Source organism: Macrotis lagotis, chromosome 1 (assembly GCF_037893015.1).
Source record: "Macrotis lagotis isolate mMagLag1 chromosome 1, bilby.v1.9.chrom.fasta, whole genome shotgun sequence".
Classification (NCBI taxonomy): domain Eukaryota; kingdom Metazoa; phylum Chordata; class Mammalia; order Peramelemorphia; family Peramelidae; genus Macrotis; species Macrotis lagotis.
The window spans coordinates 139686149-139699228 of record NC_133658.1 but is presented as its reverse complement, the minus strand read 5'-3'; the positions used below and the strand labels follow the sequence as shown (position 1 = coordinate 139699228).

General features: G+C 39.7%; 1 protein-coding gene across 2 annotated transcripts; it reads left to right on the top strand.

The window, feature by feature from the left end:
- Window positions 1–995: 995 nt before the first annotated feature.
- Window positions 996–9236, top strand: GOT1L1 (glutamic-oxaloacetic transaminase 1 like 1). 2 transcript variants are annotated; one of them, XM_074225017.1, is made up of 9 exons: window positions 996–1128; window positions 2320–2501; window positions 5295–5406; window positions 5970–6079; window positions 6270–6362; window positions 6455–6605; window positions 6949–7114; window positions 8121–8263; window positions 8963–9236. In XM_074225017.1, the coding sequence occupies exons 1-9, from the start codon at window positions 1077–1079 to the stop codon at window positions 9223–9225; spliced, it is 1272 nt and encodes a 423-aa protein (XP_074081118.1). In that variant the 5' UTR covers window positions 996–1076; the 3' UTR covers window positions 9226–9236. The 2 variants fall into 2 exon arrangements, with proteins under 2 accessions (XP_074081118.1, XP_074081113.1); XM_074225012.1 differs by lacking the exon at window positions 996–1128 and adding an exon at window positions 1547–1806.
- The last annotated feature ends 3844 nt before the right edge of the window (window positions 9237–13080 follow it).

Genomic DNA, 13080 nt, shown 5'->3' with positions numbered 1-13080 from the left:
AATGCCCTAATACAAGGTCAGTTTTTGTGAAAGTACCATATGCAGCTGAGAAATAGCTATGCTCCTTGCTGTTTCCATTCACTGTTCTTCAGAGGTCTATTCTATATAACTTTTCTAAAATTCTATTCAACTCCTTAACTTCTTTCTTGTTTCTTTTAGTTTTCTAGGACAACTCATTTCATCCCATCCCCTATTCCATGACAATTTTTAATGCTCTATTTATTTTTCTTTATGAAAAATAAACCTATTCCACTTCCAAAAAAGTGGGAGAGGTAAATTAAGATAGTTTTATTATCTATTTCTTCTGATAATTCATTTATATCTCATTAGACTGCTGCTAGATTCAATCACTATCCATCCCATTGGGAGTTTTGATAGGTTCAGAGAGATCTAATTGCTTGACTTTCTTTGATCTTGGTTTCTTGCCATGATTATTCCACTATAGGCTTATATACAGGCCCAAAGGTTAGAACTGAGTTCCCCACCCCCCTGCTCTTGGACTTAGAGCCAGACAGTTAAAGTTTTGGAACTTGTTCCTTACTCCAAACAAAATACAGTCTCTCTTGCTCACGACTGAAAATGCCTTTTTGCCCCCCTGTACAATCATATAATAAATACTTAAAATATATTTTTTTACTTGATATGACTTCACTTCTTTCTCCATAGATTCAATGGCAGACTTGGAAGATTGGTTACTTTAGGAAAGCAGGAAGCTTTTTGTGTTTATTCTTATACTTGAGTTGTTACTTTCCTCAGTTTCATTAATGTGTGGTCTGCTCTCTGTTTCATTCAAAGCCTTATACAGATTGTAAGGATTCTTATGACTTCTAACAATTAGGGTTCTATGATTTGACACATTATAAGAGAAAAAAGAAGAGCCTAGAAGGTGCTATTAATGACATAGCTGTTATTGTTACCACATCATCATTGCCAAGTTCTTTTTTTTGTCCCTTTTGCTTAGACCTTAGTCAACTCAATAGCACTTCCACAGAGTCATATAAAACAAAGGAAACCTAACCAAGTACACCATAAAATCTACCTGAGAAGCCAGACATCTGCAGTTTCACAGCTTCAATATGATGAGTTCCCAAATGACTCTTTGGATGAGGGAGAACCTCCTAAGACAAAGTAGGTAGCTTTAAAATGCCAGCAAAAATATCTTATTTCTACCAATTTTTATTTTCACCTGTAGGAAGTCCTAATGGGACATTGATAGCAGTAAATCCCTTCTTGCTCTCCAGTTTAGCTATCTTACCTTTCTTGTTATGGTAACAGTAGCCTGGAATGGGGTTGCTTCACAACTTCATACAGATGGTTTGCTACTCTTGATTTTTGTTGTTGATAGTGATAGTAGGGATGAGTGCGTAAGGGAATATCATTTTTTAAAATTACCTCTTTCTGGGAATCAGCCAATCTTTCATATCAGCCATATTTCTCAATGGGTGTTTTCTGTCATTCTCATGGAATGTTTAAGTTGCAATTGTTGACTATTATTGCCATGGTGTCTGACCTTTAAGTATTATGTTGCTCTGGTAACTGGCTTCTCAATGCCACCTTTGACACTTACCTGAGAAGAAAGCTGAAACTAGGAAAAAGAAGGAAAGAACTGGGTGTGGGAGGCATCTGAAGAGAACACAGCAAGGAAAGTAGTTCTCTATACTGTTAGATTTTGTTCAGTTTTCGTCTTAATTATGCCCACCCTTTCTGTATTCTTGGATGTGCCCCTTGCCCCGAAGACAGTGGGCAAATTACTGGAAGATTTCCAACAAGATGAGAACCCCAACAAGGTGTACCTGGCCTATGGAGGTAGATGTTGCATGAGCTGAGCTTAGGGACTCAGTGTTTAATATATCTTAACTGATTCTGGGTAGGGTTGACTTATTCTTGGGAAGAAAGGGGAAAAGAGAGAGAGTTCAAGTTTTTGATTTTTCTTCTTAGTAACATAATTGTTCAGTTGTGAGTGGGATAATGCTGAATTGTCCAGGACTTCCTTCATTCCCTTCTGTTCTTCCTCTATCCTCCATATCATTTTTAGAGATATATTAAGAACTATATCCTTTTTGCCCATCCTGCTCCTTCCAGTCTCAATGTACCTCTCAGCCTTTAAATGGATTCAGAGTTCATCTATGACCTTAATAGAAAAAATGTGTACACTAATTAATAGCATATTATTGTGCAAATTAAAAATAGACAATAGTACTCAAGGTCTCCTATCCCAGGTATCTCTCAAGGGAAACCATGAACAATGGGGCAATAGGTAGATTATCTGCAAAGCCATGAAGACAAGTAGAAACCAGAACTCTCTGATATTCTTCATAGTTTGCATGACAAGAAATGAGATTCCCTGGCTTTCACCTGTGGTGTCCAAGATCCTGAGGAAGCTTGCTCATGATCCTTCCTTTAACTATGACTACCTGCCTCTGAATGGATTGGAAGCATTCGTCCGTGTGGCCACAGAGTTACTCGTTGGCCGACATAGCCCAGCCATTGTGGACAACAGGGTGAGAAGGCTGCTTTCTCTCCTTCACTTTGTTCTAACTAGGCTTCAACAAAGTAAGGGGCATCCCTGGAGGTTTTTGAGCAAGGTAGTTTCAAAGGGCTCAAAGTGTTTTACCAACTATACTTTCATTGAGAGGAATTTTCAATTTACTCAATTGTAAATTGGAGTTGTACTAAGTAACTATGCTGCACTATTAGTGTTCACTGCCAGTTCTTTACTGTGTGGTCATCTAGATAAATCCTCCTATGTTACTAAGGCTGTTAGATTTCTAGCAAGAGGGTGGCGACAGCAAGTGAGCTTGACTTTCTCACTCCCTATCCCCAACCAAAGGAAAAATTAGGCATAAAAATCTAAACATCTATGGAAACAGAGTAATCTATACCAGGCTAGAGTTACCACAATAAGAAAAGAGGAGGAAATTGAATTTTAAGTGATTTGCCTCAGATTTTAGATCTAATTAAGAGTGTGATCCAGATTAGAATTTTGGTCTACTGGCTCCTACTCCAGGGCTCTTGCCATTTTAAAGACTATCTCTCAATGAAGCAACAATAAAAAAAAAGCACTTTGAACTTTTTGAATCTACACTGCTCACAAAACTTTAGGGGCTCCTTACTGGTACAATACAAAGTCTTTAATTTGACATTCAAGGCCTTCCTTAATTTGGTTTGAATCTACCTTTCTAACCCTTATTTCACATTGCTTCTATTTGTATGTTCCATGTTCCAGTGAAATGCACAGAATATTTCCCATGGCTGAAATGAGCTCCCTTTTCCTCTTCCCTCTACCTTCCTCTACCAGTTGAAATCCTTTTTTCCTTCAAGACACATCTTGGTTCAAAAGACTATTCTCATCTTTCTCTTCCTTCTTTTCCTCCTCCTCTTCTCCTTTTCTTCCTTCTCCTCCTCCTCTCCATTTTCTTTCTCTTTTTCTTTCTTCCTTCTCTTTCTCCTTTTTCTCTTCTTCTCTCCTTTTTCCTTATCTTCCTTCTTTTTCTTCTCCTTCTCCATGAGACCTATTCTGATCTCTCAACTAGGAGTGATCACTCTATTTGTGACTATCTCATTCTCCTTTCTCCAGTTTAAAATTCAAATTTAATAAACACTTATTACTTTTTAAAAATTTTATTTATTTAAGGCAATGGGTTAAGTGACTTACCCAAGGTCACACAGCTAAATAATGTTTAAATGTCTGAGGCTGCATTTGAACTCAGATCCTCCTGAGTCCAGGGCCAAAGCTCTATTCATTTCTCCACCTATCTGCCCCCATAAACACTTATTATTAAGTGCCTACTCTGTGCAAGGCCTTCTGCTAGGTACCAAGGATTAAAAAAAAGAAAAATAACAAAGTGCTTGCCCTCCATCATCATAAAATTTAATTAGAGGTTGAAAGTTGATATTTTGGGGACACATATCAATATGATAGAAGGTAGACTGTGATTTTGGAAGAGAAGCTAGAGAATATTACCTGGAGACATTTGAGGAGGGAAAAAATCACTTTCTTCTGGGAGTAGGGGAATAGCGAGGGAGGTGTTTCAATAAGCAGCTAGTATTTGAAAGGTCATTGAAAGAAGGTAAAAACTTCAACAGATGGAACTAGGAAGGAATCTATTCCAAGGGGGATGCCATGAGCAAAGGAATAGGGATAGGAGAGAGCAAAATAAAAATAGAGGGTTCTAGAATATTAGAGTACAGCTTGGTTGGAAAATAGAATGTGAAGGGAGATATTCTGAGATTAGGCTAGGAAGATAGGTTGTAGTTATGTTGTGAAAAGTCTTGAATGTCAGAATCAGGATTTTAACTTTAGATAATGGTGAATCAATAAAGATTTTTGCATAAAGACATGATATTGTGATGGTGCATTAGGAAAAGAGATGGACAGGTGATGGAATGAACTGAAAGTCAAAAGACCAGTTGGGAAACTGTTATGATAGTCTTGATCAGGAGAGAAGGACTTGAACTAGGATGATTAAAGTAGGGGTTGCCAAAAAAAGGGAATGGATGCAGAAGACATTTTAAAAATAGAAGGAAGAGGAGTGGCGTAGTGGCGTAGTGGATAAAGCACCGGCCTTAGAGTCAGGAGTACCTGGGTTCAAAATCGGTCTCAGACACTTAATAATTACCTAGCTGTATGGCCTTGGGCAAGCCACTTAACCCCATTTGCCTTGCAAATACCTAAAAAACAAAAAACAAAAAACAAAAAAAAAATAGAAGGAAGAGGAATTATCAAATTATTGAATGGGTGAGATGAGGAAGAAAGAAAAATCAAAGGAAACTGAGTCAATGAGCCTGAGAAACTGATGCAAGGATGGAGCTATCAGAAGAGAAAGGAATGTTAGCAGAAAGATAGAGGGCTGTTTTTTGGGAGAGCAGATTGTGAGATGGGCAGAAAAGATAATATTGACAATGCACTTATCTCATTTGATCTTATTTTATCATCCTTACTTGTGTGATCATATGCACCCTGAGGACATGACATTTTGTTTTTCTTTTTGTTTTTAGATTTTTGCAAGGCAAATGGGGTTAAGTGACTTGCCCAAGGCCCCACAGCTAGGTAATTATTAAGTGTCTGAGACCGGATTTGAACCCAGGTACTCCTGACTCCAAGGCCGGTGCTTTATCCACTACGCCACTTAGCCGCCCCTGACTGCACCACCTAGCCGCCCCAACATTTTGTTGTCTATCTTTGTGTCCCAGAGTCAAGCAGCCAGCCTTGGTTGAATAGAAGTTTGTGTAATATAAAACTATTTGATACAGCTAAAGGTATAATTATTATTGTTTATTTTCTTTACTGGTAGGTTGGGGGTGTGCATACTATTGGTGGGAGCGGTGCCATTCAGCTCGGGGCAAAGTTCCTCAAGGAATGGTATCGGGGTTCTCGAGTGGTGTATATGCAGCCAACGCAAAAGGGTAAGTGGTGCCAAAGGGAAGGGACTGTCTCCCATTCCTAGAACAAGTTTCTTTCCCTCTACTCACTTGTTTTGGAGGCTTTAGCTTTCCTAATAAGATGCCAGATTGCCAGAAGGTAACTTATATTCTTTCTTTCTTTCTTTAAGGCAATGGGGTTAAGTGACTTGCCCAAGGTCACACACCTAGGCAATTATTAAGTGTCTGAGGTCAGATTTGAACTCAGGCTGACTCCAGGGCCAGTGCTCTATCCACTGTGCCGCCCAGCTGCCCCAAGAGGGTAACTTCTTTTAGCTCCATCTTAAGGGACAGATTCTATTTTTCTTCCTTCTTACTTTCCACCAGTGATAACAGGGAATAGCTTAAGACTTTCTTCACCTCATTCTGTCCTTTGACCAATTCAAACTCCTAGGTCATCTACTTGGTAGTTAAGGGCATCATCCTCAGCCAATGAATGACCCATATTCCAATATGGAAAGACTTTGGTCTTCCTTTCTCACCCTATCTGGATTGGCTGATGTGGAGGTGGAGTGGAAATGAGGGCTTGTGTATGTATGTTTCCACAGAGCAACATGGATTCATCTTCCAGGATCTGGGTTTTATTATTCGTGAGTATACCTTCTGGGATCCTTATCGGCTGATTTCAGACACAGGCAAGCTTTTTGATGTACTAGAGGTAGGAAGCTCCACCCCCTTACCTGCTTTTCTTTTCTTTGACAAATCCCTCTTCCTACCTCCATTACTTTAGCCCTCTCTCCCTTCCTAACACCATACTTTCCTTCTAGCTGTGGAGAGTTTCCCTCCTCACCCTTGCCACCAACCTCTTGGGGTAGGGTGAGAGTGGTTAAGATGATCTTTGCCTACAGCATGCCCCTGATAGAAGCATCCTTGTGCTATACAACTCTGGGAGCTTCATCCTGCCTAGAAATAATTGGATAAAGTTGTCTAAAGTAATGAAGGTGAGCCCGACCAGTCTGCTCTCCTCTTTGAACTGTCATTTCTTTTCTCCCTACCTTCTCCCCACTCCAGCTGTCTCGGTTCTTTCCTACAGAAAAAGCAGATTTTCCTCTTTTTCGATGTGCCAGATCAGGGCTTTGTCAGTGGTGACCCAGACCGGGACAACAAGATTTTACGCTATTTTGTGGCTCAAGGCTTTGAGTTCTTCTGCAGTCAATCTCTTTCCAATTCTTTTGGCCTCTATGGTATAATCTGGGAATGGGTCAGTGGGGAAAGGGAGGATTTGGTGCTGACTTTGGAGCTGCATAAATGGCAGCAAGGAGAAGGCTAGTAGTCCACCATTCTCCTGGGAAAAACCATACATTCCAGAAAATGTAGCAGCAGAAGAGCCCCTGAAGTATTTATGGGGCTCTGACCTCTTTCGTCCAGCTGGGTTAGGGTCGGAGGGATGGAACTATCTTTGGGATGGACATGATACTGGAGTTAGATGAATTTTCCCTCCCCAGGGAGGCTGAGAATTTGGGGGTCTGTGAAACACTGGCCTGATTGTTCTTCTGGTCTACATGGCTATGTTTGTGATTGCTGCAGATGAGCGTATAGGCAACCTGGTCGTTGTGGCAATGAGCAATAAGGCCTTACTGTGTATTCGCTCCCAGTTGGACAGCTATGCCCGATATATGTGGGGCAGCCCTCCTGCCTTGGGGTCAAAAATGATCGCCACCATTCTCAATAACCCTGCCCTGAGAGTAGAATGGTAAGCAGCGGAGGGGGAGAAATAGAGAGCAGAGTAGCCAGAAATGTAGAGCTTAGGAAATTCCCACTCCCAGACTGAAAACATTTCAATTCAATTTTATTTAGCTCAGCTAGCATTTATCACCCATCATCTCATCCTTTTCTTACAACATAGATAGGTGGGTAGTATAATTAAAATATCCCCGGTTTATAAATTAGGAACCTAAAGTTCAAAGAAGTGAGTCCACCTAACAAATGTTAGGTCAAGGGACTTGAATGGGATTCAATGGACATAAGAAGAATGTAGTATTTACTATGTTGGATTTGTTGGCAAGTTCAGGACTTTTAATCAGTATTTAGGTGCACTCTTCTGATTCCTTAATAGCTCTTGAAAAAGCCAGAAGAACTTATAACCATTAAGTTGAGAAGAGAAAATCAACATAATTATAACCTATCTTCAGTTAGATTCATCACATATTAATCAAGCATATGACTCTGGGGGTGCTGGGATACAGAGAGATTCAAATGATACAGTCCTTGCCCTAAGAAATTTCCATTCTCCTGGACTGTTTGGTTGAATAATATATTCTGCATTCCATCAGCAATCAAAATTTAGTATTTCTGTATGCAGGGTAACATATATATCCAAAGACATATCCAACATAGAAGGTAGAGGACATTGAGAAGTTTAGTTGGGCAGTATTATTAAGAATAGATGCAGGGCGGCTAGGTGGCGCAGTAGATAGAGCACCAGCCTTGGAGTCAGGAGTACCTGAGTTCAAATCCAGCATTAGACACTTAATAATTACCTAACTGTGTGGCCTTGGGCAACCCACTTAACCCCATTGCCTTGCAAAAACCTAAAAACAAAACAAAACAAAAAAGAATAGATGTAAGATGGGACTTGAGGTAGGAAGACTTGTTATTCCCTCTAGCAAGTCTTCAGGCAGCCCTAACCTTTGGTGAGGCAGAAACAAGGACATGCAGGTGAGTATTGTTACATTTTTCTTGTTCCTTGGATTATGTAGGAAGAGAAGTCTCAAAGGAGTGGTAGAGAACATCATGCTAACTAGAGAGAAAGTAAAGGAGAAGCTTCGACTCCTAGGTACTCCAGGATCCTGGGAACATCTCACAACTCAAGATGGGATATATAGTTTCCTTGGCATCAGTGGTAAATAGGATAAGGAATCGCTTTTTCCCTCTCTTTGACCCTTTCTCCATCACCAGCTCCAAGGATGGCCCCTTTTCTTTGGTCCTTATTTGCCTTGAGAAGAAAACCTAGTCCATAACCCTATTCTAGATTTTAGAAATTTATAGAACTTGGGTTCAGTATGCTAATCATCTTCAGGGAGCATTTCCATTGGTCTTTGATAAAAAGCCTTACAACCTTGTTTTTAGAGAAAGGAATAGTTCTTTAGGGAAGGGATTAATGGGAATCATATCCCTCCCATGTGCCAAAGTGGACCTATGTTCTGGATCAATGGAATCAAACTCAAATAGGAACAGGAACCACTAAACCTCCATAAGGATCCCTACAACTCACATGTTGACTTAGAAAATATTAACATCATCTATGTTCCATTGTACTTTTATTTCTTTTGTTAAATATTTCCCAATTACATTTTAATTCCATTTCAAGCACTCTGTGGAGGCTTTGGGGACTTGGAATGCTCAGATCTTTTCTAGATCCTTATTCATACCTGAGAAAAGGGATATTGACTTTAAAACTTCTCTATAACCCTAGGAAAATTTGTCTTCAGAAAGTAGATCTTCTCTTCTAGCCTTACTCCCCCCTCCCCCAGGGATGTACCCCAGGCTGGTATAAGGTATAACAGATCTAGACTCTAGAATCCTATGTTTTATTCATCAGCTGATCAGGTGAACTACCTGGTCACAAAGAAGCATGTCTACATCCCCAAGAGTGGACAGATCAACCTCACCTGTATCAACAGTCAAAACATTGACTATATTGCCCGGAGCATCAACGAGGCCATCCTTGCAATAGGACCAGGCCCACAGCCCAGAGAGCCGCCACCCAAGGAGTCTGTGGTGCCTGATGTTTCAGAGCCCAAGGTTCCAAAGGCTTTAGGGAAGATTTCAGGATTGGCAGCTCTCTTACAAAGTAAAAAGTAGTGTTCAAAGACCCTCTGTTTGCTTCTCCTTGCAACAGTACTTTCCCTTTGCAAAGCATTTCCTGTTCATCACAATCATTACCTAGGTCCCTGCTGAAAATAGACTGAAGTGCATTGGGGGGTGATGACTTTTGCCTAAGAAATAACATTAAAAGGGCAGCTAGGTGACTTAGTGAATAGAGCACTGGCCCTGGAGTCAGGAGTACCTGAGTTCAAATCTGACCTCAGACACTTAATAATTACCTAGCTGTGTGGCCTTAGGCAAGCCACTTAACCCCATTGCCTTGCAAAAAAAAAACAACAAAAAACAAAAAACCCTAAAATTAATAAAAAGAAATAGCATTAAAGATATACTAAAGGATAGTATGATGGGAAAAGAAGGTGGGATGGTTAGGTGGCAATGAATTAATGAAAAAAGCTTTAATTGCTCATGTGCAAAGTTCTTGGGCTACAACTGGAAAAACAAGCTAGTCACACAATAACAGGAGGATGTGGTTGCGAGACAGATAGAAAGATGATCTGGTTCTGAGGCAAAGCAGAGGATAATATTCCTTCTGAGAACACCATATCCATTTCTGAGGCTGAATAATTTGGTAGTGCCAAGGATTTTGGTGGAACTTCACAATTGCCAAGTGTCACATCTATAAGAGTTGCTTCCCCGGATAACAGCTGCTAGAGCCAGATCAGAAGTAGGGCTGGCGATCTGCTGGGGTGGGATACAGAGGAGGCATTACTATTGTCCCAGTGCTATGGGTATACATATAGGTGGGCAGTAGGTGTTTTCTTGTGTTTTTATTAAGTATGACAGTAAAGCTCTGCAATAATGCTCTTCCAGTCAATGATTGCTGTGGGAACCAGACTAGCAGCAGGGCTGTTGGTCTGGAGGGAGACACTGCTATTTCCAGGGCTTTTTGAGCCTTCATGGTCCTGGACTGTTACTAGGGTGTGAGGGGAAATGGTGATTGAGGTGGTTTAATTCACTCCCTCTGGGACCCTCACTGTATCAATGTATCAATGAAGCTGCCTTGCCTACCCATGAGCCTTGGTTTTATTATGTAGATTTCTGCAATTGAAAATGTTGAATGGAAAAAATGATGAGTGAACTCTCCTTTGAATTCCTAATACATTTCTTAGGGACATCTAAAAATACATGTGCATATATATATATATATATATGTATATGTATATATATATATATATGTATGGGCTATCAATATCAAAAGAATATTGGAATATGGTACCAGAAAGCTTCTAGTAGGACAAAGACTGGCTATGGTAGAACAAGTATACAGTGGTATTGAAAGATTTTGCTCTGTGGAAAGTGTTCAGGAGAATAGTTGTTCTTGCTTGAACAGTCCTTAACTAAGAATTCCCTCAGACAGGCCAGGCTCCAGTTTTCTTGTCTGCAGAGATGCCATCATTTTTGAAATAGCTGGGATTCAAGACCAGGTATTACAGACCAATAGATACAGAAATGTTTCCACCAAGCCATTACGGAACTGAGTTTTACAGTTTTTCTAGAGATTGTGGCAATACTTAAGGGATCCTTTTGAAGATTATACTTTACTCATTGGTTAGCACAATTCATCCTGGTAGAATATTATTATTAGAGTAACAGGTGGTTACTCAGTTAGTGGATTGGTCTTCCGGGTGGTAGGCTCTGGCCAATTGGTAGAAAGCAGGACAAATGTTTGAATGAACTCATCCCATTGGCTAATTTGAAAATTTGAATGTTAAAGGTAAAACAGCAGCAAATTATATATATATATATAGTAACCCAAACTCTGGACTCACGTGGCTTGGTTCTAATTGTAGGTGTGGTCCAAAAGATCCTTATCTCTTTGGCTAATATATCCTTGAACAGAGTTTACTCTCAGAAATCTCAAAATATAGTTCATGTCTAGGTTTCCACTGATGTGGCTAAATGAAACCCCCATATAAGCACTCAAGGTAACAAATGAAGATGACAGACAAAAAGACAACTTTATCTCTACCCCACAGAAAATGAAACATGGAAGATGATTTGGACTCACAGAAGCACCCAAAATATAGAAAGTGTAGAAAACACATAAAATATTCATAATTTGTGCATATGAGTTTAATCAATCTAATGTCTTCTTTTCTGAGGTGCTTTATCTTTCCACTGAATCTTTTTTAAAAATTTTTATTAAAGATTTTATTTATTTTGAGTTTTACAATTTTTCCCCTAATCTTACTTCCCCCCCACCCCCCACAGACAGCAATTTGTCAGTCTTTACATTGTTTCCATGGTATACAATTGATCTAAATTGAATGTGATGAGAGAGAAATCATATCTTTAAGGAAGAAACAAAGTATAAGAGATAACAAGATCAGACAATAAGATATCAGGTTTTTTTCTAAATTAAAGGAAATAGTCCTTGGACTTTGTTCAAACTCCATGGTTCTTTATCTAGAGATAGATGATACTCTCCATTGAGGACAGCCCCAAATTGTCCCTGATTGTTGCACTGATGGAATGAGCAAGTCCATCAAGGTTGAACATCACCCCCATGTTGCTGTTAGGATGTACAGTGTTTTTCTGATTCTGCTCATCTCACTCAGCATCAGTTCATGCAAATCCCTCCAAGCTTCCCTGAATTCCCATCCCTTCTGGTTGCTAATAGAACAATAGTGTTCCATGACATACATATACCACAGTTTGCTAAGCCATTACCCAGTTGAAAGACATTTACTTGATTTCCATTTCTTTGCCACCACAAACAGGGCTGCTATGAACAGTTTTGTACAAGTGAAGTTTTTACCCTTTTTCAGCATCTCTTCAGGGTGTAGACCCAGTAGTGGTATTGCTGGATCAAAGGGTATGCACATTTTTGTTGCCCTTTGGGTAGAGATCCAAATTTCTCACCAGAAAGGCTGGATGAGTTCACAGCTCCACCAACAAGGTAATAGTGTCCCAGATTTCCCACAACCCTTCCAACAATTATCATTATCCTTTCTGGTCATATTGGCCAGTCTGAGAGGTGTGAGGTGGTACCTCGGAGAAGCTTTAATTTGCATTTCTCTAATAAGTAATGATTTAGAATAATTTTTCACATGACTATGGATTGCTTGTATCTCCTCATCTGTAAATTGCCTTTGCATATCCTTTGACCATTTGTCAATTGAGGAATGGCTTTTTAAAAAAAATATGACTCAATTCTCTGTATATTTTAGAAATGAGTCCTTTGTCAGAAACTTTAATTGTAAAGATTGTTTCCCAGTTTACTACATTTCTTTTGATCTTGGTTACAGTGATTTTATCTGCTTAACACAGAATCTTAAAACAGTTGCCCACTCTAGTGCTACCATATGACTTTTGAAGGGAAAATACAGAGGGGGTCTTCATAGAAAACACTCTGATATTCTTAGGAGTCTCTCTTACATCCCAAAGAGACCCTCTGATGCTTGGATTCCCTGAAAGGTAAGCACACAATGGAAATGTTAGATAAGAAACCCACATCTCATTGGACTTGTACTATCTGAATAATTCTTAGTAATCACAGGTGACAAAGTCTGTCATCTTCATTTGTTACCTTGAGTAAAAGTAACCTGATTGATAATTATTTTATGAAATTATGCAATATAGGCAGGCATACCTGATTCTTAGGGAAAGACCATGAAGGACAATGAGAAATGAAGCAGCAATCACATTTTAATATTCACAAAATGTCTGACGACAAACAGCACATGAAAGATAGGAAGAGATACCAAGGGGATAGAGAATAGGATGGGTGAGAGTCAGAATCACACATTATAACCACAGATTAGAGTTGGCAGCAAGGACCCTTAGGAGAAGGAAGAGTGCTGGAGGGGGCGGGGGCGGTGTTACAAACGT